General features: G+C 38.4%; 1 protein-coding gene across 5 annotated transcripts in view; it reads right to left on the bottom strand.

The window, feature by feature from the left end:
* Window positions 1-23686, bottom strand: part of KDM1A (lysine demethylase 1A) — a 60808-nt gene extending 37122 nt beyond the window's left edge. For 2 of the 5 annotated variants that reach the window (XM_019799966.2, XM_034646229.1), the window contains exons 1-3: window positions 23185-23686; window positions 15005-15170; window positions 1688-1747 (exon numbers count right to left, since the gene is read on the bottom strand). In XM_019799966.2, coding sequence (XP_019655525.2) covers window positions 1688-1747; window positions 15005-15170; window positions 23185-23523 — 565 coding nt within the window. In that variant the 5' untranslated portion in view covers window positions 23524-23686. The remainder of the gene's footprint in view (window positions 1-1687; window positions 1748-15004; window positions 15171-23184) is intronic. The other 3 variants (XM_034646221.1, XM_034646228.1, XM_034646219.1) reach the window with 2 other exon arrangements.
* Between the last annotated feature and the right edge of the window lie 2636 nt (window positions 23687-26322).

The following is a 26322-nucleotide window of genomic DNA, read 5'->3' as shown; positions in this document are numbered from 1 at the left end:
TCTCACTCCTCCAACTGTTGGTATATCCTTGGTCATATCATTTAACTCTATTTCAGGTCCTAATCCATAAAACAGGGGTGGATACAATATTATCTGTTTGACAGCAGGAAGCTAGAGAAAATGGCCTTGAGTTCCCTTCTAACTTTTAAGATGGAGGAAGAATATACCAACTTGATGTGGATTTATAAAAGTCAAGATATGATCCTGGTCCCAAGATACTCATGAGGGTCATTTGGCTTCATTAAAAAAAGAATGTTGATCGCTTACAAGCATGTGCTTCTAACTGATCATCTCACAAATGCATGCTTCTGAACATGGCAAAGGTCTAAAGAGAGATCTTGAAGGGTTCAGAACAGTCCCCACCATTCTTGGAAACACTTAGGAAAAAAACACACAAACTCATGTTCTACTAAACACTAAGTCGAAGCACCACAGTTTTATACGAGTCTGTTTTTACTCTCAGCAATACAACATACTGTTTACTAAAGCAAAAGACTGCATTTATTCACGTTAAACCAAAAAGCAACAAGAAAACTCAATTTATTTCTTCAAGATTAAAGCTTGAACGGCTATTCCTGACCCTCAACAATTCCTTGGAGACCCACTTGTGCATCATTTGATGAACAGCGTTCTTGAAGGTTTATCTGCCACAGAGACTCTGAACGAGGATTTTAACTCCTCTAAGATAACCATGTACTGATTATCAACCTCCAATCCTTGGGCTAACATTTAAACAAGTTTACTTCTAACATTCTGGATCCCCTATATTCTAATTTCTGCATTAACAGTGAACTTTGACCCAAGAGTAAAATAGATATTTCCCAGACATGCTGTACACAACTGCAAAATACAATTTTAAAGTAGACTTAACAGTTGAAAAGTGACAAACTCCAAAAGTAAAGTAATACCCATTCCAGTTCCATCAAAATGTATGTATCAGTCAGCTTTGAGCACTGAACCACACAAAAACATCCAGGGCAAAGGATGAAATCCAGACGTACTACTTTGGATTCCTGGAACAAACTTTAACAGCTCCAGATGGGCCCTATAAATCATTTAATCCTTTACTTTGTCCTAGAAGTAAAAATATCATAGTGTGATCTGAAAAGAAAGAGCATTTTGAGTAGACTTAAAAAAAAATTAATTTTCACGTGACAAAATGTTTAAACTACAAAATAATTAACTATGTCATGTTAATTGAAAAATTGTACCCAACACTATCTAACAACCACCTCTGAAGAGTCCCCTGCCTGCATAATTGCTCTGACTAGTCCTAGAATGCCTTTCTGTCCTTTTCTTTTCTTTTTTTTTTTTTTGAAGGCTTTCAGCCTATGGCTTCTCCTATCTGTGTATACAGCTGTATTTCTTTTTAAAGGTCCCATGACTCCTAAATCTATGTTTTATATCACGTTTACTGTTACTATAAAAGCTGCCGGGAAGAAAAGGACCCGCCATCTCCTCAAAAAAGTGAAGAGCGGAGGGCTGAGATCGGCCTGAGGACTTCAAAAGGGTCTGCTTGCCTTTGTTCTGGCTACACTCTCCTATCCTACTACTCTGTCCTGAGGGTTATATTTCCCCTGCGCTTCTGGCTCAAATGTGGATACCACAGCCAAAAACACTTGCAAGCATCGATCCCTGACTTGGCGGCTCTTGCTACTAAGTGGCAAGCATCTAATGCCACCCTCACCTGATGCTTGGCCGTCTCCATACCCTCCAGAACTGTCGTCTTGAAGTCCTCCTGCTTGCCCTGTGGAAGGAAAGAGGAGAACTCAGGGACCTTACTCCATAAATTAAAATAATATCTGGACATAAAGGCCTAATAGTTGGCGACTCACAAATTCACCACCAACTAGTAAACCCATATTCAGAGAGCTCCTTCTTCTCGAATCAGGCCCAGGGAATCCCATCATAGTCTTCCAAATTCTGGTCAGAAAATTTCAACTTTACACACTGATTCTTGTTGAAAGGTAGCAGAACAAAGTACATAGTATTTCTAATCACTAAATCCTGGCTGTCAGTCTTATTTAAGTCAAGGTTGGATGGGGGGGAAAAACGAATTCTAAACGTCTTTCGCTACTTGTTGCTAGACTGAGAGTAAGGTGTCACATGGGCTCTTGGGTCTAGAGCTGCAACAATTCAGCATTTGCTCAATCTCCCTTTATCTTTACCTTTCTATCCACAAAGAATATACTTAAATAACAAGCAAAAGACACAGTTTTAATGAAGAAGTCTCCCTTTCACTTCAAAGAAGGGACTATAAAGATTCAGCTCCAAAACAAGTTTCATTTACCATGCATGCTAGACAGCACCAGATCTGAATATGCCAGTGCTTCCTTAGTAAAACTTTCAAACACACCACAAGACACCCTGCAGTCATATGCCAAGTAATGTAGACAGACACACACAGTGGGGACTGGGGGAGCCAAGATATGGGGGGCCTTCTACCTCAATCTATACAATAAGCCAGCTAAGAAATTTTCCTCATTGACTAATACGTAGAAATAACTTCGAGAAAAGTATCACAGCTTGAACGTTCAATCGGACAAAGTCAGAATACATCATCTTCCAGACTCTTCCAAAATCTATCACCAAGACAGATGCTATGAACTTCTTAAGCTTCTAGATACCTGGTAACTACGAGAAAACTACAGCATGACCTTTGAAAGATATAAAAACACTCTCCAATGATCTAAAACTAGACAACCTTCACTAAATAGTTTATTTTAAAAGAATCTCAATGAGAAAGCAGACTGATTAACCACCATTTGAATTAAAAGGGAGCAGGAAAGTGAAAATGACATCTTGATCCTCTCGTATTTGAAGGTGTTTAGATAGAAATGATTTTTGACATTAGAATGTGTTACTAGAAGGTATATATTCTGAAGAGTCTCATTCTAAAATTATTTCACTATGCTCCTGTCTGAAGGGCCCTTGAGGTTTTTAGAGGGGTATGGCTCTCAGACAAGGCTCAAGATATATGATTTGTTGTTTACAGCATTTGGAAAAGAGCATATAATTATGAAGAGATGACTCCTTACAAAATCCAGTCTGCAAACATCTTGACAATGCAGGCCTTATATTTAAAATTTTACTTTTAAAGTTTAAATAAAGGGCGCCTGGATGGCTCAGTTAAGCGTCTGCCTTCAATTCAGGTCACGATCCCAGGGTCCTGGGATTGAGCCCCACAATGGGCTCTCTGATCAGCAGGGAGTATGCTTTCACTCTGCCCCTGCTCATGTTCTCTCTCTCTCTCTCTAATAAATAAATAAAATCTTTAAAAAAAAAAAGTTTAAATAAAAAATGTTCATTCTTCATAACTTCCAGATTTATTCATAAAAAATCTTACAGATATTTTTTTTTTAAAAGCTGTCATTGTTCTGTTTTGTTCTAACAGAACCACACTAGACCAAAAGATTGAACTGTATTTTAAAAAAGGGGAGACGTGGGCGCCTGCGTGGCTCAGTCAGTTAAGCGTCAGCCTGCTGACGTCATGATCCCAGGGTCCTGGGACTGAGTCCCACATCCAGCTCCCTGCTGAGGGGGAGCCTGCTTCTCCCTCTCCCCTCTGCCCCTCCCCCCACTTGTGCTCTCTCGCTCGCTCTCAAATAAAATCTTTATAAACATTTTAGAACAATGAAATAAATACAGTTTTCAAGAATAACATTTAAGCACTAGGAACAATAAAGCTCCTCTCTCTCAAATTATGTACCCTGGCTGGCAAAGAATGAAAGCTACAGTCTCCTGTCACGAAGGCATCTCACCACTTCTAAAAATAAAAACAGAACCCACTTCCAAGCTGGCCATTAAGTCCTGAATTATTTTATCCTTCCTATTTCTATCATTTGCTTTCTTCCCCCACTATATGTCATACAGTATGCTAAATTAATTTATTTTAACCTACAGGTAACTCTTGGCTGACTATTTTCTGTCATGGTCTTTAGACTAAGAAATCCATTGAAACATGGATTTCTTAAGCCTGACTTCTGTGCTCAAAAGCTTAACAAGGTTGCTCTTTTACAACAAGGTAGGGAGGTCTTTTTTGTCTTCTGCTTTTGAAAAAAGGAACAAAACTCATATATTGTTCTTCAATAAAAATATGTAGGGGTAATATGAAAAATTTTCAAAACCCTGCGATGATTTTTTTAAAGGGATCCCTCTTAACAGCAGAAAGCCAAAATAGAAATGAAACTCCAAAATATCGCAAAAGCAGAGAAACAGGAGAAAACCAAATAGGTGATATAAACATATAAGAAATGATGAGAAATAAAAAGTGCTTACAATTAAGTAAAGGAACAATGTGTCTCTTAACTTGATGAACGTTTAGAGATGAGGTCGCTACTTTCTCTCTAATCATCACACACTCAGGAGTATTTGGAGGGTGGCTACTTCTCCAAAGACAGATAACAGCATCATCTTTATTAGTGATATTCTAGACCAGTTCTTCCATTTTCTTAAAAACAACACATATACAAATGTTTCTACCTAACTTTCCATCCAGGATTGCCTCTGATTAGAACATATAAAATGCCACATGCACTTGTTCTTTGGGTCCTTCTGGCCTAGGGCTCTGATTCTTACAGTGGCACAAGGACGTGGAACAGCAGGCAAATACAGTTGTTATCCTCCCTGAGCTCAAATCAAGATAGAAAATGAAAATATACAAAAGCCACTTTTTCGTATCACCTTGATTTTGGCACCACTGTGCAGGAGACCTTTTGTTTTCATTCCCATCACACACACACACACACACACACACACACACACACACTCCTCGAGTTTGAAGTAGAGACCCCTAGTACCTGTATTTGTGCGTATCTTCTACAAGTTGAAAATAAAATCTTTGGTTTACTTTACAGAGTAACCTTTCAGCTGCCCTCTAAGAAATCTTCCACAGACCTGTTAGGTTATTCTTGAAAAACAGTGAAGTATTTCAGTTACAGTCACACTACTGGATGCTTTCTCATCTTGATTCAAATTCTCAAGAGATCACTCTTCCAACATCTTAAAAGGAAATCTATAATGTCTTTCAAATATCTTTATCTGACAAGCATGGAGGGCAGGATCACCAATGTGTTGTTTCTAGGAACATACTGACCAGCAGATTCACATTTTGACTTTAGTTTGTTGAAATCACATTCAAATTGGTAACTTTTGTAGACAATTTGAGAAACTTCTAAGTTTCCTGGGAAGCAATGATTTTTAAAGAAAAACCAACATCTCAAAATTGTACCAAATTTATAGAATAAAAGTGACTACCAAGCTATTTGTTTCAGTTACACCTGACAAATTAGCAGAGGAAAAAAAAAACCTTAAAAGTTTAAATCATCTTTGAACACATGCGTTTCCACTCTATTAACACCTCAGTTTAGTTTATATTTTAAATAATCTCACTAATTCAATGTTTACTGAATACCTATTCCAAAACTTCCAAGCACAAGTAGAAAGTTGAACACATCGGGGTGCCTGGGTGGCTCAGTCGTTAAGCGTCTGCCTTTGGCTCAGGGTGTGATCCCGGCATTCTGGGATCAAGCCCCCCATCAGGCTCCTCGGTTGGGAGCCTGCTTCTTCCTCTCCCACTTCCCTGCTGTGTTCCCTCTCTCACTGGCTGTCTCTGTCAAATAAATAAATAAAATCTTAAAAAAAAAAAAAGAAAGAAAGAAAGTTGAACACATCAAGTACCTATTTTCAAGGGGCTTATAATCTAATGAAAGATGAGAAATATCCAGAAGGAAACTTTTTTTATTTTTTAGGGAAACAGGAAGCTAACAGACTTGAGGAATCAGCAAAGCTTTTATGAACAAATCCAGACATCTGGCAGTCAAACCTCCAGCATGGTTCAGAACACTTAGAAAAGCAAGGAGAAAAGCACAGACGTGGAACGTATAGAGAACCACACAGTACCTGCAGATGTGGGAGAGCAGGATAGGTAAAATGGGCCACTTTCAGTGCCAAAACCTAAACTTGATCTTAATAGTAATGGGGCAGAACTCTATGATCTGTCACAGGAAAGCAGCAAAACAAGTGATATTTTAATTAAAATAATATGGTCACTTTGTACCAGATGGATCACAGGGAAAAGGTGAGCTAGATTAAGGAGATCCAACTGAAAGACTGCTTAAATAATTTAGATATGAAGTGAATTTCACTAAAATAAAAAGGTAACAATGAAAATGGATAAGGCATTAACAAGTCAAAGAAGCTGTTCACAGGAAGATACAGAACTTTAAAACAGACTTGATCAAAGGGCAAGGGACGGTGAAGATGACTCCAAGGTTTTAAAAGTTCAAGAATGGTAATGCAATGGACAAAATGGGAAATTTAGGGAAAATTTAGGTAAACTAAATTAAATGAAAATACTCTTTACTTAATTACTTAGTCTTTAAGGTAATTAAAGACTAGAACTCCAGGAGCACCTGGGTGGCGCTGTCGGTTAAGCAGCCAACTCTTGATTTTGGCTCAGGTCATGATCTCAGGGTTCTGCGATCAAGCCCTGTGTCGGGCTCAGAGGATTCTCTCCCTCTTCTCCTCTCCCTCCTCCCCCCACCAAATAAATAAATCAATCTTAAAAAAAAAAAAAAAAAAGACTAGAACTCCAAAGTTTGAATGGGGCCAAAACTTTACAGTAACATGGAGATAATAATACGCTCAGAGAGGGACGCCTGAGTGGCTCAGTCAATTGAGTGCCTGCCTTCAGCTCAGGTCATGATCCCAGGGTCCTGGGATTGAGTCCTGCATCAGGCTCCTTGCTCATCAGGGAGCCTGCTTCTCCCTCTGCCTGCTGCTCCCCATGCTTGTGTTCTCTCTGACAGATTAAAAAAAAAAATAGTAATAGTAGGCTCAGAGAGTTTAAAGCAGTTGTAAATTTAGGACTAATCTCATAAGGAAAGTCAGTTTCAAAGAGGAACTGATCAACACAGACAAATGATAAGAAAAAATAACTGAAAGGTAGTGAGTTATTGGTGACCATCACACCACTTCGTGTTGCCTTCCAGTCCTCTCTGTAGTGAAAGATGGCTTTAAAAACATCCTCAAGTGTACTGATCTTGACGTATCGCCTTCCTTTTTGACTATGATTCTAGACAGAAGAATAAATGATCTACAGCAGCTCAAAGAAATGCAAAGGGAAGCAGAGAGGTAGATAAAAGTAACCTGAAGGAAAAGCCTCAGACATTCCTTCAACACACATGAGAGGCATTTTAACACGGCTAACACTGATCAATACTCTCCAACAAAATTATCCAGAATGACTGAAACCTATGGATTCCAACTAGAAGAGGAATCTTAGGTTACACTCTCAATAAGGCCTAGAATGCAGGAAAATGGCGCTGCCTGAGGTAGGAGCCTGCCTAAAATTTTCTCACTTTGCCACTGGAGGAGCAGTAATACTGCTGATTTGCACCTGAAGACAACAGTGGGGCAGAAGTGAGAGACTCAGCGCCAGAAACCCTATACAAAGTAAAAGCCCTATAAGCTAAAGAGGAAAACAAAGTTTTTAGAAGCCAATGGGAAGAATTAACTTTTTCACATGCTATTTCCTTCCACATTACATAGCAGGGATTTTCCTCACCTTTTAGTTCACTTTTCAAAATGTTCCAGAGAAAGTCTACTTATACGCCGTAATGTTACTCAACTACCAAGCGTAAGGTGAGTTTGAGTAATTAACAACAAAGCTTACTTTTCTCGTTTATTTACCTGCTTTTTTAAAGTTAGTTTGTTTACATATGTAGGTATGTCCGAATGTATGTAATCTCTACATCCAATGTGGAGCTCAAATTCACAACTCCGAGATCAAGAGTCGCATGCTCTTCTCACTGAGTCAGCGAGACACCCCTCACCTGCTTCTAGAAAGGCCAATACTGAAGTTTATCCTGGACCTATTAAAAGAACCATAACAACTTTTCACAACTGATAACCATGAAAGAATTTCAACAAGAGAATCCCTTTTTCCTGCTCAAGTAAGTTTCTCAGAACGCTGACTATCTACATCTTCTCAGATCATAATTAGAGGCTCTTCCCATCCTCAGTATGATTTGAGTCTACACTGCTACGAAGAAGATACAACTGCTTAGGCATTAATTAATCATATGTGTTCTTCTATCTTCACATATTAGAAGATGCAGAAAAACAACAAAAGCAAAAACACAACTCTATCTTCAAATGTTAAAGATCTCTGTGATTAGCAAATACTGCAAAAAATGTTAACATCTGTTTTATCTCAATAGTTGATACATGGATTTTACTTAGGTTATTCTGAGGAGAGAGAATCTGGATTAGAAAAGTACCAAGATTTGCCATTCCTCCTATGATTTAACATACAAAAACTTAAATGATCTATTTTGCAACAGACATGTTACTAAAAATGGGCTACCACAAATACTTTCCAGTTTCCAAAAGTGATAGAGTATATACATCAACCTACCCCCATTTTTTCCTGAATAAAACATCAATCCACCCTATTCCTAGTTCAACTCTGTGTTTAATAAATACAAGATGTTTGTACACGAAGGTGGAATTCATATTTTCTCATTTGATCGCCATACCAAGCCCCATTTTGCAGATGAGAAAATCCTCATAGACCAAGTATCCTATTCTCTATTATACCATGACCACACCAAATAAAGGATGGTAGCAAAAAGAATTCAAGGAAATTATACAACTAAGGTTGCTCAGCTAACCAAATTACCATTTTGTCTTAATAAAAAACAAAACAATCAGTGAAATGGAATCATTAAGAAAAGCAGCTCAATCTGTCAAAGAACATAAAACTGGTAGCATTTGATTCAATGGTTATCAGACAAAAGCAGTAAACACTTAAAAATCAAGGATATTAACTACTTCATAAAAGTCTAATAGAATTCCTTCATGTTGAATGTAAAACTTTCAAAAACCAATTTTGGGAAAAACATTTAAAAACAACTTCTGGATTCTCGCCATACTTTGAATACACTTTTATTGTACTGTTTCTTCATTGTAGCCAATTATTAAATCTGTAACCCTAAAGTGGACTATGAATTCTTTGCAGGAAGACCTAGTCTTCAGCTCTGAACCCTCAGAACCCAGCACCAAACCTGGAACAAAGGACTGTAGTTTTACAATTAATGTGTGGAATAAAGTGAATGAGGAACTGCCAAATTTGGGGCAATTTTACTTTGTGCAGAAAATGTCTTTTTCTTTCTTTCTTTCTTTCTTTCTTTCTTTCTTTCTTTCTTTCTTTCCTTCCTTCCTTCCTTCCTTCTTTCTTTCTTTCCTTCCTTCCTTCCTTCTTTCTTTCTTTCTTTCTTTCTTTTTTTAATTTCCCTTCCAGGGTGCCTGGCTCAGTCAGTGGAACATGCGACTNCTTCCTTCCTTTCCTTCCTTCCTTCCTTCCTTCCTTCTTTCTTTCTTTCTTTCTTTTTTTAATTTCCCTTCCAGGGTGCCTGGCTCAGTCAGTGGAACATGCGACTCTCCATCTTGAGGCTGAGTTCAAGCCCCACACTGACTTGGTGTAGAGGTTGCTTAAAAATAAAATCTTAAAAAAAAAAAAAAATCCCTTCCATACTACTTTTTAAAAAATTTTTTCCACTAAGCCAAGGATTTAGGAAGACTTACTTCCCTCCCACTCTTTCTGCCTCTAAGTCCCTCCAAATGTTTATATAAAATGTGATATTTAAGAGTTATTTCACCTTCAATTGGATTTATGTATGCATTTATAACTCATACTAGGCCATAAATTATCTGTGAGTGGGGACCATGTATTGCATAGTGATATATATGTTGGCCCATTTTTAGTTATCTCTCAAAACATAAAAATTTCGAATTAACCTTCATTACCTTTTCAGCCTGTGACTTTTTTATACTCAGCTCTCCAGTAAATTATTCTGGGGCACAGTTCCAAATCAGAACATTGAAATGATGCTATACAAAAAAGAGGGGGACAAGAAAATTAATCCTAGGTCTGCTTTCTAAATGTATATAATGAAGAACTCAAATGATTTCAGGCACTTATGTGACACTAGCAGGCCAAAATGGCAACATAAACAACTTTGTTAGGAATGAATTTCCCAGCAGCTTCTAGTAAATCAACAAAAGAGGGTCTCCTGCTGGGTATGGGGGTGTAACAGAATTCTATAATCTGCCCCCTGGAGGTAATCTGAATCCACTCTCTTGCGATCTGAAAGCTATCCCTCCTATCTGACTGTACTTGAAGGCATGGAAAGAGAAATCAAGAGAGAAAAGTCTGGGATAAGCCACTTGAAAATAGGGCATGATAAACAGAATTATTCACTGAACTCTGACTGTAACTATCCATGCTGCCAAACCCAGGACTTTTACTGATAACCATCAGTATGACTGCCTCACACAAGGCCCTAAGAACAAAGAACTATAAAAATTTAAGGGCCATTACACAAATATTAAGAACACTACTTTTTCTTTTTTTCTTTTAAAGTAAGGAAATCCATCTTCAACTCTTCTGGTCAAATTCTATTATACTATATAAGTTCTAAAAGACAGTCCAAAAGATTTTGCCTTTTAGATTTTTGCTATGCTGAACAAGCAATTCATAAAGTATTTAGTCATCAATCTTTTGTCATAAATATTTTCACTATAATAGTATTTGTGATCAAATTTCATTGCATTTTAAACTAAATTCTTCTACTCACATACATATTTTGTATATTTTCTATAGTTTAAGAACTTTTACTGATTCATGTTGCCATCTCCTGTCATGTGATTTTTTAAAATATTCTTTCAACCTACAGTATGACTATTACATGAACAGGGCCCCAAAATTATTTAACACCACAAATTTTTTTTTGTCATACCAATCTCTCACATCAATGATTCTGTAATTTCTTAACAGGCTACATCTCTTTCAAACACACATACCACATACACACATCCATAATTACCATGCACAACAGAGAGCAGGTACTTTTTCTTTGTTTACATTTTTATAAGAATTCTTATATATTCTTAAAAGAATATAAACAAGGACATGAAGTGATTCTTCCTACAGTCATTCAACAGAATCAATAAAATAGATTATAATGCAGAGTTGTCAATCAGCTAACCATATCTAATAAAATTAACCAATGATTTGATTGGAGCTTCATTACAGTAAATAGCACATCACCGAGGCTGGAAAAATGGTACAAAGACACATGCACAAGCACATATATATGTATATATGTACTTATTTTTAAACATACATCTGATATCTCTGTTGAGAAATACATTAACTTGAAGAAATCTTGAGAAAGGCATCTTAATAGTCCATTTCAAATTTTATTATTTTAAAGCAAGTTTCCATAAGTCTTAAGCTTTATACAACTAAGCTACTTCTAACCGCAAACCAGAGTTCCTAAACAGCTATCCAACACAAAATTTAAATCAGAAACTACTAAAATTTTTCTGAAAATGTTCAACTATTGAAAGGCAGTGGAGTGAGAAAAAAAATCATGTTTTTGTATGAAAATCAAAAAGCTAAGTGCTAGCAAACCATTATTATAGTAAAACCACTTTGAGGAATAATCAAAGGCACACAGGGTAACAACTGAACCAAGAAAGGGAAAAAAAAGCAATTCTCTAACAGAAGGGTACTTTAACAGAGGTATTATTCTAAACCAGTAAAGTCCAACCGAGCTTTTTACTCTACTTTACAGATGCTCCACTATTATGCGACACTACTATTAACCACTCAATTCCAAAGACTTTTCAGATTCAGTTGGCATGACCTTAAAAAACACTTTTATGTTGATAGAAGAGGTACTAGGAAACCAAATAACCCCATCATTTGTTAAAACAAATACATTCAGAAGTGTACAGTAAATGTAAAAATACATGGAAATGTTTAGGAAAACAAATCATTTTAATTTTAAATACAAGCAGCAATACTTAGTATGAAAAATACATTATTTACTCATGTGACTACCACAGGACTATAGGCCACATTCAGTTATCATCAAAAACAGACAAATCTAAAAATAATTTTTAAGCCACAAAAGAACTTCTTCCCAATTACATATATCCAAACAAACAAAAAACCCAAACATCTTGTTACCATAAAAATTCAACTTTCATATTGAGAACCTTTTTCCATTGACCAAAATTCACTAAACTTGATTATCAAAACCACCTAAATCATCTCTCCAAGACATTCTCTTTACTCCTTTAGCTCACTCTTAGAGACCACATCAGATTTATTTTTCCAAAAAAAAATCTATTTTGGTGCAATGCCTCTCACTCAAAATACAAAATACCTCGGTGCTACCCCAGCCAGATCCTCCCAGTGTTTAAAGGACATGGAGTTCAAATTCCTCAGCCTGGTAACAAAGACTCCAACCTTCCTTTCTGGCCTCCTCTCAGAATTCTCCTAAAGCAATCTCCCCCAGTAGTACTACTGTCTGACCCAACGACTTTGGAATACCTTGCACTAAAAAAATATTTTATTCTTAAGAATAACATTGTGGAAAGTCAAGCAAAATTTTCTAAGGAAACTTAAAAGTTGGTAGAAATGAAATGTATTCAAACCTTACTTATGTATTTTAAGAGGGTAAGTTATTCGTTAGTACCTAAAATGATTAAGAAGAAAATATTTGGTAAAGAACGACCCATGTCTTCTCTCAAAGATTTTAAGATACCCATATGACAATGGTTCTATTCATTGAATGAAAACTCAAGCGAAAGAGCTGGTTCTGATAAGACAAGAGATTTGGAAACCCTGGACAGCTTTTAAACGCTTAAAACTCACTCGACAATATTTTACGATCCACTATTAGGGCCCAATCTATTTCTAAATTATATAGGCCAGTACGCTGCCACTACTTTTCTGGGGAAAATAATTCCCTGATTCACCCTGGAAATCTTTTTTTAAATTTCAAGTTGTTTTAAAGGAGAAGTAACTTTATTTTCATAATCACAATATATTGCAAGTTTTGGCTGTTATCAACACACCTCTGAGCACTGAAGATAGTCTAAACTTCAACTTTAACTTTCCCCCAAAATACTGAGATAACTTATTTAAACCACTGCATAAAAATTTAACTACAACATAATAGCATAAAGACAGTTCCCCAAAACCTAAATCTCTTTAATAAGATATTTACTTCTTCTAGCAAGTGTCTGACATTAATGGAAAAACAAACATACAAAAACAAAATAAAAAACCTCTTTCATGAAAAAGAAAATATCAACACCAGGTTTAAAATTGTTCAGTGGACAAAGAAAATGTGTATCAACTTGGTACATACTTAAGTCAGTTGTTCACTGGAGGCACAGACAACCACACACAAAAAAAGAGGGCGAGGCAGCATCTAAACTATCAGGTCATCTATTGAAGAATACTGAGAGCCCCTGAACCAAGAAACCAGCAGCCTCTTGAACTATGACAGATACCAAGACTTATCCCCATTTACCTCATTCATTAGTAAGTCTACAGCAAAGGTAGAAAAAAAGAAAGGCAAGAATCACAGAAGAACACAGATGAAAAAGGAATAGAGAATCAAGGGAGAAATTAGAGGCAAGGACAGAAAGAAGGGATGAGAGCTAAATGTCAAAGACTAGAAAGAAAAAAAATATCAACAGAGAGGAGGTGTTTCGAGGTATGGAGAAGGCTACATTTGCCTCAGGGACAATAGTCCCAGAGGTAACAGATTACTGCCGATAATTGCCCAAGAAGTCATTTTAAGAAAGTTTTAGGAAAACCATTCTTAGAAAACCCTGGATTCCTGAGATAAATTAAACCCAGAATCTAATCCTCTTGTTTAAATATTCTCAAACCATGTTTTCATTACACTTTATTATAATTACTGAAATTATAAATTTTAATTTTTGAGAGTTTTGGCCAGAATCTGTTTGGTAAGTTGTAAATCTAAATTTAAATTAACAGCTGACCTGTAATTCTCTCAAGTGATACATCAGTAATAATCCTTTAAAAAAAAAAAATCTGGTGATTTATATAACATCTCATGGGAGAACGCCCCCCCAAAAAAACCTAAAACAAAAGATAAAACTTCTCAAATTAAATATGTCTGTATCTGGGTACCTATGAAAGTCATGCAAGATATAGCAGATGGGATCTGAAACAAACATTTTGTTTTTAAAAGATGCAAGACTAAAAGAATTAGAGAGGTAAATGGACCTAGAGCTATTAGAAATAAAAAAAAGTATTTTAAGGAGAAAAACTCAGTAAAAATTCAAGATCAAGAAGAGTTAATGAAATGTCATTGAGGACAGAAGATACAAAGACTTAATTAAGATTCTGCTTTTGTTTGGTCTCTCCAAACCAGAAGGGTACCCCTGCTTGGTATGGGTATCCTCAGTAGGACTTAGTCTGAAGGGATGCTAGTGAGAATTCTTCAAAGATGTTTGAAGCTCTGAAACCGATACTACATTCTCCAATAATCTTTCCACTGTCATAGAAAGACTGAGTTTAGAAATCTCTTTATAGCCTTTTCTTCCACCATTCCTTTGATTGGAGGACTCAATACTAAACAATGAACAGGCACTTAGGCCTTTTCTTTTTGACCTCGTAATATATTTTTACATTTGTTCACCAGGAAACTGTTCTCAAAACTGATCCCCACTCTGAAGGTTTTATCAAAAAGTATCTAACCATGTGGTAAAGGCAGAATTTAACCAGAATAATTTCTGAACCATTCTATTTACAAATTCTGAATCAGAGATCAACCTGAGGGGTTTGGTCTTTAGATTTGGCTTACTGTATGCTATCTCTAATTATTTCTCCAATTTCCAAGTGCCTATACTGCAACTATCCTTCCATCCCCATCTTTTACTTTCCTTCTATATATGTACAGACACACACACACACAAAATATCAGTACCACTGTATATGTATGCACGTATGCATGTGTGTGTACATATATACACATACACTGTAGACACACATGACCAGTATCAGAGTATAAACCAAAGATAAAGACATTAATAACACTGTAGAATAGGAATTAATCCATGTCTTCTTATTTCCAAGATAAAACAAAACTAGTTGGTTATTATAACTCACCAGATGGTTCTTCAGGCTCGCTTTCATTTTCTTCCTCAGGTGGGGCTTGAGGGGGTGGGGGGGGAAGCTTCTTTTCTTTCTCCGCCTTAGCATTTCTCTCTTCTTCTGAATAATACTCATCTTCTGAGAGGTTGGCCAAGCTTTCATCCATCTCTCTGTACTCTACCTATGTGGAGATTACACCAGGGAAAGCTAAATACAGCGAACATCTAAAACCAGGGACTCAACTTGGAACCATCAGTGAATGTGAACTGCCTTTTAACTTCAAATTTTAAGAGAAATAAGCAAATAACAAGGAACAAACTAGCTCATAATAGGTAGTTATTAAAAACATATCCTGGGGCACGTGGCTGGCTCAGTCGGAAGAGCACGTGACGCCTGATCGCAGGGTCATGAGTTTGAGCATAGCCCACGCTAGGTGTAGAGATTAAACAAAACAAAACCAAACGAAAAACTTCTAAAATCTCTCACAAAACAATCTCGTGTCCGTTCAGATTTAGCCCGATCTATCAATTTTCATCATAGTACTGACATTTAGATCAATGAATCTGAGGCTCTCTACAACTCCTAAGAACCCTTCTAAAATATGTGTATGCATATATGTTTGTATGTGCATGTGTATTTGTATGTATGTATACACCATGTTCACACACTAGAAATTTCAACAAAGACTAAAATAACTTTGAGATAAAAATATAGTCAACTAGAATAACAAGTCTATCAGGCAGGCCAAGCCTGTATTTCTACTATTCCATGGTAAAACAGCAAAATCCCAGAAACCAAATGGGGATAAACAGCAGGTAATAAAAACTGCAAATGACAGCAGCCAAACTGAAACTATGAAAAAGTACATTTGCTTAAAAAATAACTGGTGACCTAAGAGAGTTAAATGATGAAAACAAACAATCCTTAATACAACAAATTAAGTGAAACAGAAATGGAGAACACAAGTCTTACTACTAATTCACACTCTGGTTATAAAAGGAGAGAACCAGGTAGTAAGTATAAAGAGGAAACAATTTTGGTGAATGTCTTATTGGGGGTAAAGCAACTTAGGATAGGGAAGATTATAATGGACCTGTCTGCCAAAATGTACAACATGGTATTACAACCTTAGAACACAAGCAAACTGTCAATGTGACTCCCACCCTAAAAACGATTCCAGGAAGTCACAGCAACAATAGCTCCCTATTTCGGATTCAAAGAAAAGATAAAATGAATGAAATAAAAATTTATTAGATGTGGAACAGAGCAGACAATATGGTTTCCACATATAACATATCTAATTTATTAGGTTTCTGAAATTAATAGTCCTGTGGATTACAGTAAATGTAATTTTCCTTAATTTTTGAAATGTCTTTGAAATAGCTCCATATAGCTGGCTACTTTTATATTTGGTTCGTTCTTTCTTTCTTTCTTCCTTCCTTCCTTCCTTCTTTCTTTCTTAATGACATGAACGCAGACAGGCAGGGGAGTGGGTGGCTAGTGGAGGTAACACGGATTGTGTCAGAAAATGCAAACAAAATTAAGGATAAATCAAACAGTTCTGACCCACGCTCTAAGATTCTTATTAAACACATGAATAATAGTATTCATCTATCAAATACAGACCACTGAGTACATGGCCACAATGGAGAAAACAATTACAAATAAGAGCCCTTATTATTTCAGCCCTTAATAATTAGCTGAAATTCTAGTTGCAAACTATTGGTCCTTATCAGGTAAATCGAGAGACTTTACAATAAAACCTCCAGAAATCTAGATACTAAATTTCACCCTACTTGATTGGGATAAACTGTAAGAAAAGGCCTCAGGACAACAGGCAAAAAAGGCAGCAAGGACGGATAAGTTTCGAAGAGGTAGAAGGGTCAGAAAATGCAATACATGTAGAGTATGCAATTTCCCTTCTTCTTTTAGCCCTCAATAGCGCTTGATTCCTCCCTACCCCAAAGATTCAGCCCTTTAATCCCCTGTTCATCAGTCTCATCCATTTAATCAATAATAACAAGTGCCTACCATGGAACTGCGCAATGTGCAAATTCTGAAACAATAATATAAGATCCTTTCTACTGCAGTAGTTCAGCTCTTTCCGAAGGATGTTCCACAAGACTGTACACCCTTTGAAGAAAAACGGAATCCATGATCAAGTCTGGAAAACACTGCATTCTTTACAGGCCTCCTCTAGGACAATCACGATGCACGTTAAAGTTACTGAGAAGTTTTGCAGCAAAAACACTTTTTCAAACATTGTTTAATCCAATCTTTTGATGAAACAGTAGCTACTAGAAGGAATACAGAGCTCTTAGTTTTCAGGGAAAAAAAGATTGGAAAAACACCTAGAATTAGGAGCAAAAATATCTAGGGGTAGTATTTAAAAAACAACAATAACAAGGGGAAAAAAAAAATCTGTGTTTCACAGAACCCTAAGACTCTTCAGGATTTCATTTAAATACACATTTATATGTGTTAAACAAAACCATAATCCCTTGGAGACCAACAACAGACACATGAACTTGTACTGCTTGGGTACTAAACCTGGGGTAGACCTAAGAATGAAATTTCTTCTGCAATCTGTTCAACCAAGACAGTGTCCTGAGATGACAAGACAAGCTTAAAAAACAACCATTTGCACTACTTATCAATCACTGGATTTAATCAAGCACTGGGTCTTCACAATACTTCATAAACAAAACAGAAATAAAATTGGATTCTGAGACCGAAATAAGACTGCAACTATTGGGGCGCCTGGGTGGCGCAGTCCTTAAGCGTCTGCCTTTGGCTCAGGACGTGATCCCGGCGTTCTGGGATGGAGCCCCACATCAGGCTCCTCCGCTGGGAGCCTGCTTCTTCCTCTCCCACTCCCCCTGCTTGTGCTCCCTCTCTCGCTAGCTGTCTGTCAAATAAATAAATAAAATCTTAAAAAAAAAAAAGACTGCAACTATGAAGCTTAATCACTCTCAAATTTGATGTGCTCTCTATATAAAAAAGCCTCATTTTCTCAAAGGCTGACAACTAAAATAAAGGTTATAAATTTAAACTTAATATAAAACAGGCAAATACTAGTTTATTTTGGGATTTTGCATAAAGTTTTATTTGGTAAAAAGAACAGTTTCTCTACTTAATAAAAAGTTAAACCATCTGAAAGAATCATACAAACTCAAAAAAATAAAAACTATTCCCAAGAAAAGGAATAGATACTCTAAACACAAAGTACTGCAAACCTCTCATCCCCAAGGAAAATCCTCTGCAGGTTCTACAACTACTTACAACCAAGGACATAAAGATGTCCAATAGGCAGATATAAGTCAGTAGGGTAAGTATTCTTACCTTTACAAAGACGACTCTGAAATTTACACCTCTGGTCTCTCCCTTCTCTTCCTCACCCTTGCTACAATGCTTCATTCGCTTTCCCATCGCCTTAAAGCTCCAGTCTTTTGTTTTAATCTTTCTTCCTTTTAAGTCACCTAGGGCACAACTGCCAAACTGATTTTCCAAATATGTGATATTTTTAGATAGTTTAAAGGTGAATGTCAAATTTTTCAAACCAGCATATAAACTTTCTGGCTCTAACCAGCCATTTTCTAACACACTAGTCAAAAAGTCCTCGATGTTGGTCTATGGATCCAACATCCAATGTTAATCCAATGCCAGAATTCAAGGCTCATCTCCTCTGCAAATTATTTCCTAACTATTCCAAACTTGCAAATATATCTTTCCTTTCTCTGACTTGTCATAGCACTTAAGGTCTGCACTTCTCAGTCTAGTGCAGTGCTGTCCGATACCATTTTCTGTGATAATTGCAATGTTTTGCATCTGCGCTTCCAATATGGCAGCAGTAGCCACATGTGGCTATTGAGCACTTACCAGGTGGCTCTTTAAGTTTAAAAGTAAAAACTCCGTTTCCTCAGTCGTACTACTAACATGGGCTAGTGGCTACCATACTGAATAGCACAGATCTAGTGTTTGGCTCTCTCTAGAACCTGGACATGACTCTACAACCCAAACACTACTGATCCCTCCAATTTATCATGCTCCTAGAAAAATGTCATTTTCAATTAAATTCATTTGCCCATTGTTACCAATGCTCAATTGTCCACTCTGGACTCCCTGCTGCTTCTCAAACCACCACATAATATATCAAGCATGTTTCGCTTCCTTTCTCCACTGGTAGTACTTAATTACCGGGCACCTTGCAATAAGTGTTTTGTTTATATTATATCTGAACCTAAAAACCTTATAAGGTAGGGTTTATTTTCCTGAGGAAAATGAGCCATAGGGAGAAAAATTAACTCCTTTTCCAGAATATTTTTCTAAATTCTGTGCTTTTTCAAGGCCCAGCTGAAGGCCACCACTCCTAAAGTCCCAACCCTAAGGTTCCTAAAGTCCCAACCCAACTTAACAATTCCAAACCTTATTTTGCCATAACGTTAGCATACACTCAGAGGTGATTTTATTCTGAAACTTATGAAACGTAAGCTTTAGGGACCTCCCAACCGCATGGACCCCTTCCAATACCCTGAACCTCATTTTGGTTACATAACTATATATATAAAACATCTGTATCTATGTCCTCTATTGAATCTATATCTCTAGATACAGATACACCCGCCTGCGTATACCTCGGAATTCTTGAAGCAAGGCCAGTCTATACTGGACTCAGTTTGCTTTTTCTACCTTTAATGGATGCTCTAATCCTTGAGGTCTGTTTCCTCTGGCTCCCAAGACTGGCCAGGAATAGGTCAGTTTCCCTAGTTCCTTACTTCCTACTTCCTAGTTGCTCCCCCAAATAAACAGGTATCTCACTTTTCTCTTTGGAGTTTCAGAGCTAATCACAATGGAAAAACAGTATAACAGGAATTAAAATAAACACAGGATAATTACAAAGACAGAAATCTTATGGTATGTGCCAAATTGACCTACAGATTCAAGGCAATCCCAATCAGAGTATCAGTTGCCTTTTCTGCAGAAACTGAACCGATTCTAAAATTCATATGGAAATACAAGGGTCACAGAATATCCAAAACAATCTTGAAAAAGAGCAAAGTTGGGGGCGCCTGGGTGGCACAGCAGTTAAGCGTCTGCCTTCGGCTCAGGGCGTGATCCCGGCGTTATGGGTTCGAGCCCCACATCAGGCTCCTCTGCTATGAGCCTGCTTCTTCCTCTCCCACTCCCCCTGCTTGTGTTCCCTCTCTCGCTAGCTGTCTCTATCTCTGTCAAATAAATAAATAAAAAATCTTTAAAAAAAAAAAAAAAAAGAGCAAAGTTGAAGAAATCAAACTTCCTGATTTCAAAACTTATTACACAAAGTCACAGTAATCAGGACAGTGTGGTACTGGCATAAGAACAAACACACAGATCAATGGGACAGAAATGACAGTCCAAAAATAAACCTTTACATTTATGGCCAACCAACGAGGGTGCCAACCATTCAAAGGGGGAGAGAATAGTCTTCAATAAAATGTGCTGGGACAAGTGGATATCCACATGAAAAAGAATGAAGCTGAACTCCTACTTCATTCCACTTACAAAAATTAACTCCAAAACGATCATAGATCCAAATTCAAGAGCTAAAGCAAAACTCTTAGAAGAAAACATGGAACTTAAACTTTATGACACGGGATTAGGCCATGGTTTCTTGGATATAACCCCAGAAGCAAAATGAACAAAAGAAAAATAGATAAATCGGACATTAAAATAGAAAACTTTCATAATCACCATATATAAAGAACTCTATTCAACAATAAAAATACAACCCAATTTAAAAACAAGCCAAGGATTTGAACAGACATTACACAATATACAAGAAATGACCAATAAGCATAAGAAAAGATGTTCAATATCATCAGTCATTAGGGAAATGCATATCAAATCATAATGAGACACCATTTCACATCCACTAGGATGGAAATAATAAAAAGACAGTATCAAGACAAGGATATGGAGAAATTGGAAACCTCATATATTGCTAATGGAAACGTAAAATGGTGTAGCTGATGTGGAAAAGCGTTTGGCAGTTCCTCAAAAAGTAAAACACTGGAGTGCCTGGGTGACTCAGGTAAGCAACAGCCTTCTGCTCAGGTCATGATCCCAGAGTCCTGGGATGGAGTCCAGTGTCAGACTCCCTGCTCAGCGGGGAGTCTGCTTATCCCTCTCCCTCTGTAACCCCCCCATGCTCTCTCTAATTAATAAAATCTTTAAAAAAAGGGGGGGGGGAGATGGGATAACTGGGTGATGGGCATTAAAGAGGGCACATACTGTAATGAGCACTGGGTGTTACATGCAACTGATGAACACCTGAACTCTACATGTGAAACTAATAATACACTATATGTTAACTGAATTTAATAAGTGAAAAAAACACTGAGATACCATATGATCTATCGATTCCACTCCTAGTATACATCCACGAGAACTGAAAACCTGTATTCACACAAAAACTGCAGGATTATTCCTAACAGCCAAAAAGAGGAAACCCAAATGTCCATCAAAATGATGAATGGATAAACAAAACATGGTATATCCATATAATGGGACATTATTATGCCACGGAGTCATCAAATACCAAATGGAAATACTACATGGATAAACCTGAAAACATACTAAAGCAAGACACAAAGGCTACACATTCTCTGATTCCGTTTATATAAAATGTCCAGAACAGGCAAATTCATACAGAAAGTAAATCAGTGGTTGCCAAGGATAGGGAGAATGGGGAATGATCGCCAATGGTACAGGTGTCTTTTGAGAGTGGTGAAAATGTCCCAAAATTAAAATCGACTACGGTGGTAGTTACAAACCTTTGTGAATATATGCTAAAAACCATTCAATTGTACAACTTAAAAATGGTAAATTTTATCATGTGATTTATCCCAATAAACCTGTTCTTAAGAAATATCTTATCACATGGTTTCTGGCCACACTTTCAATTAAATAGCAAAATAAAAACCCTTGGGCTTCTGCCCTCTATTTCATTTCTGAGAGCTGGGAGTCTCCAACCTGTGTCTTTTCTAACCCATGCTTTGGTAAAAGCACCCAAAGGCCTTTCCTCTTTTTAGCACAGGGTTTTTATTCTTGGAGAGAGATCTCTCCAGCGGGCAGCTGAATTTGAGGGCTCAGTCTGGGTAATACTCATCTCAAGAAGCTCTTTACACACACACTTGGCATATCCATTCAAAAATTATACAAAGATAGAAAACTTGTTACATGCATAAACTATATGAATTGCACTTTAAATATTTATTTTAAAAGCATAAATCTCCAGAAAAAAAACCCAAGTCTAAAAAGTCTGTGCCCTAGTACTGCCTTAGTGCCCTGCACAGTTGGTGTTCCATGTGGTCCTTTGTCTGAGGCTGAGGATACTTGATCACAACATAAGCGTAGATTCCAGTTTCACCACTTACTTAGTTGTGTGACTTTGGGTAAGCTGCTTCAACTGTGTGCCTCTGCTTACTCATTCCCTAAAACGGGGCTAACAACACCTGCCCATTGGTGTTTAGCAAAAATAAAATGTTAGTGACGCCGTGAACACAGCATCTGGCACCCAGAGATGTGAGGCAGCTGTTGTCTGTGTATACTGTTCGGGGGACAAGTCTTTTTCTTCCCATATATCTGCACCTTGACTAGTTGATATTAACCCTCTTAATCAGCTTCCTCATCTGTAAAAATCCACGTCAAAAGATCGTTGAGAGAACGGAAGGAAAACTAGCGCACAGCAGGGCTAAAACAACAAGAAAATGTTCTTTTCCGTCTCCATAGCTAAGGCCATTTCTTTAGCATTACCCTATAGCCTCACCGAGCGCCCAGCTGAAACTCCTTAAACACTGCCCAGGGCCTCCAGACGCATCTGCGGACAAACAAGCCATGCCTGTCTCCAACAACGCCAGCCAGAACTCCACGTCAGGGAGCCATGTTTCCCAGTCCAGAAAAGAAAAGGTGTACAGATATAAGGAGTCAACCACCCCTCCCATCAATCCCCCTTTCCCGAGACGGTCGGGTCCCGGCACAAAGAGCACATTCAACCCGCGCGAAGCCCTTTTCCTCCCTCACCCCACCCACCCAGCTGGCAGGGAGGTGCGGTGGAGACCCGACGGGCTGGGGAGGCGGGGGTGCCGGCGACTGGACAACCTCGAGGGCGCCGGGCACAGGGGTCTAAGACGTACGGGAGGGGGGTTGCGCCTCACCTTCGCTCGCTTGCGCCGGCTGGTCCGTCGCCCCTCCGGAGTCTCCGCGATTCCCGTTTCCATGGGGGTCGCAGATCCAGGCACGACGGTAGGCCCGGCGGACCCCGGCGGTTCGGCCAGTCCCCCGGGAGGCGAGGCCCGCGGAGGCTCTTTCTTGCGGGGAGTACGCTCCCCGGCCACCCCCGGCCCGGCCTCGGCAGGGCCCGAGAGGCCCGCGGGCGGCGCGGCCACCTCGGAGCCGTTCTCCGCGCCGCCCGCTGCCCCGGGGCCGGCCTCAGTCCCGGCCGCCGCCGCCGCTGCCGCCGCCGCCGCCGCCGCGGCCTTCTTCCCAGATAACATCTCTGGCCGCCTGGCCGCCGACGGCCGAAGGGGCCGCTCGGTCTGTCGGTCCGTGGGTCCGGAGCCGCCTCGCCTCACTTCGCACAGGTAGCTCGCCGCCAACCACCGCCGCGTACGCACGCGCTGAGCGCGCTCCCGCCGCGTCCGGACAAAAAGGCCGGGACGCCCACCGCCCCGCCTTCCCCCGCTGCCATAGAGCGGCGTCCTCGGGGCTAGAGCGGCCACCACCGCACGGAGCACAATGCTCTCCTAGAGCGTCGCCTTGGCCTTGGGAGTCGGCCCCAGCACCTTCCCGGTCTTAGGGCTTCTGGGCCATACTGCACCTCCGAGGGCGACCATTTCCTTCAGGAACTTGCATACGCCCATGAATTCATTCATTCATTCATTCATTCATTCATTCATTCATTCATTCATCCCTCCATCTACCCATCCATCCATCTACTCATTCGTCAGTTCAACCAATATTTATTAATGCTTACGTGACAAGGGTTTAATTATGAAGTTTTTGCTTTCAAAGAGCTTACAGCTTAGTAAGGGGAAAACATTGAACCATAACTGGAAATCATTTTATTGTTTCATAATTGTCCTGCTTGGACTGGGGAAATCTTGGAGAGCAAATGAGTTTCGTGGTAATAAAATGGGCAGAAGTTAGGAAATCCAGGTTTTGAGTCCAAACTGTATTGCTGTTGCCTCCAGGGCGGTGTTCCTGCTCTTCCTTCCGTCTGGACCTCCTTCCCATTAGCACTCCCTCACTCACACCTGCTCCCACTTCCATAACACCTCTTTCTACTTCAGGTTAATTCTTTCTAGTGCTGCAGGTGGTGATGGTGGCTTATTTTTTTAATTAATTCCTCCAGGAGTCCTTTAGTGACCCAACACTGGAACAGCTTGTGTTCTTCAAGCTTGTTTCTACGTGTTACACACAACTATAATTGCTTTTTTACATGTCTTTGTCTTCAGACTATAATTTTCTCCCTTTTTAAAAAATTGTGTATATATATATATATATATGTATATATATATATATATATATTTAGTAATCTCTACACCCAACATGGGGTTGGACTCAAGAGTCTTATGCTTTCCTGACTGAGCCACACAGGCACCCCTTCAAACTGTAATTTTCAAAAAATTATTCCACTTACATGAAGTTCAAGAACTGGTAAAACTAATCTCTATTGATAGAATCCAATCAGTGATCACTTGGGATGAAGGTGAGAGTTGACTGCAAAAGAGCAGGAGGGAATTTGCTGGGGTTGATGGAAATGTTCTTTACCTTGATTCGGTGGTGTACACGTTAGTCAAAACTCATTGTACTATACACATAAAATATTTTCGTATTTTACTTTATGTCAGTTGTACTTTGATGGAGTTGATTTTTTTTTTTTTAACTAAGCATACAGGAAAAAGGAGACAATTGAGTCCAGGAAATTTAGAAGCTGTGCAAGAAAAAAAAGTGTAATCATAGTTCAACATATGGCTCAGCTATGAACTACACTGACATAACCATAATAACATAAGCATGAATATTGTTTTAACCAAAGGGATAGAATTATATTGAGAGAATGAAGGAAAGAGAAAGTTTGTGGAGGAGAGGGATGAGAGGGGTTTACAGAAGCAGGGATGGAATGGGGGAGATTCTGCATGGGGGCCAAATCCTCATCTTCTATCATAAAAAGATAATGTATAATGTCAAAACTGAGAAATCAAGAGATAGCCATACAAGCATACAGTTAAAAAGTTGGAACAAGTTGTCTGAGTCATAGAACTCATTGAACATGGGAAAGGGCAGATAGATCGAAGGGTGTTTGTTTTAAACCCTATAGTTCTATCTGACTTCTTTGCACATTTAATAATTTGATAAAACTGAAAATTAGATTTTTAAAATATGCATATCCTTTAATCCAGCAATTCCACTTTCCAGAGGACATTCTAGAAAAATACTTAAGTATGTGTACAAAGATTTAACTTTATGGGGCGCCTGGGTGGCTCAGTCTTTAAGTGTCTGCCTTTGGCTCAGGGCGTGATCCCAGCATTCTGGGATCGAGCCCCACATCAGGCTCCTCCGCTGTGGGCCTGCTTCTTCCTCTCCCACTCCCCCTGCTTGTGTTCCCTCTCTCGCTGGCTGTCTCTATCTCTGTCAAGTGAATAAATAAAATCTTTAAAAAAAAAAAGATTTAACTTTAATGCTGTTCACCTCAAATTATATATAATAGCAATAAAGAAGAATTAACCTAAAGGCCCAAAAGTGGCCAGTAATTGAATATATTAGAATATCATAGCCATTAAAATTGACACTTGAACACGAAGAACTCCCATACAAAATAGTGAGCATATGTCAAAGATTTATTTAACTCATTATTGAGAGAACCAGTAAGATGACAACGCTGGTTCAAAGGAAAACATGAAAAACTGATATATAGTCACTAGTCAGTGGAAAACAGAATGCTGGAAAAAAATTGCAAAGTTCCATAAGAAAAAAGTGGTTTTAATGTCTTCCCAGGCCATAAATGTGTAGACTTTGAGGTTATCTTCTCTATCAGACACAACTCATTTGCCTCTATTTGAAAAAAAAAAAAATCATTTGCAACTTACCCATTTTTTTCCCCAGGAAATAACCAATTTAACTGTTAAAAATTGTGGTAAAATACACATAACATAAAATTTACCACCTTAACCATTTTTAAGTGTCCAGTTCACTAAGGTTAATTATATTCACATGGTTGTACCATCTCCGGAACTCTCTTCATCTTACAAATTCTGTGGCCGTTAAACCCCAGCTCATCATTTCTCCCTGCC

The sequence above is a fragment of the Ailuropoda melanoleuca genome, chromosome 2 (assembly GCF_002007445.2).
Source record: "Ailuropoda melanoleuca isolate Jingjing chromosome 2, ASM200744v2, whole genome shotgun sequence".
NCBI classification, from domain to species: Eukaryota; Metazoa; Chordata; class Mammalia; order Carnivora; family Ursidae; genus Ailuropoda; species Ailuropoda melanoleuca.
This window is presented reverse-complemented; position numbering and strand designations above follow the sequence as displayed.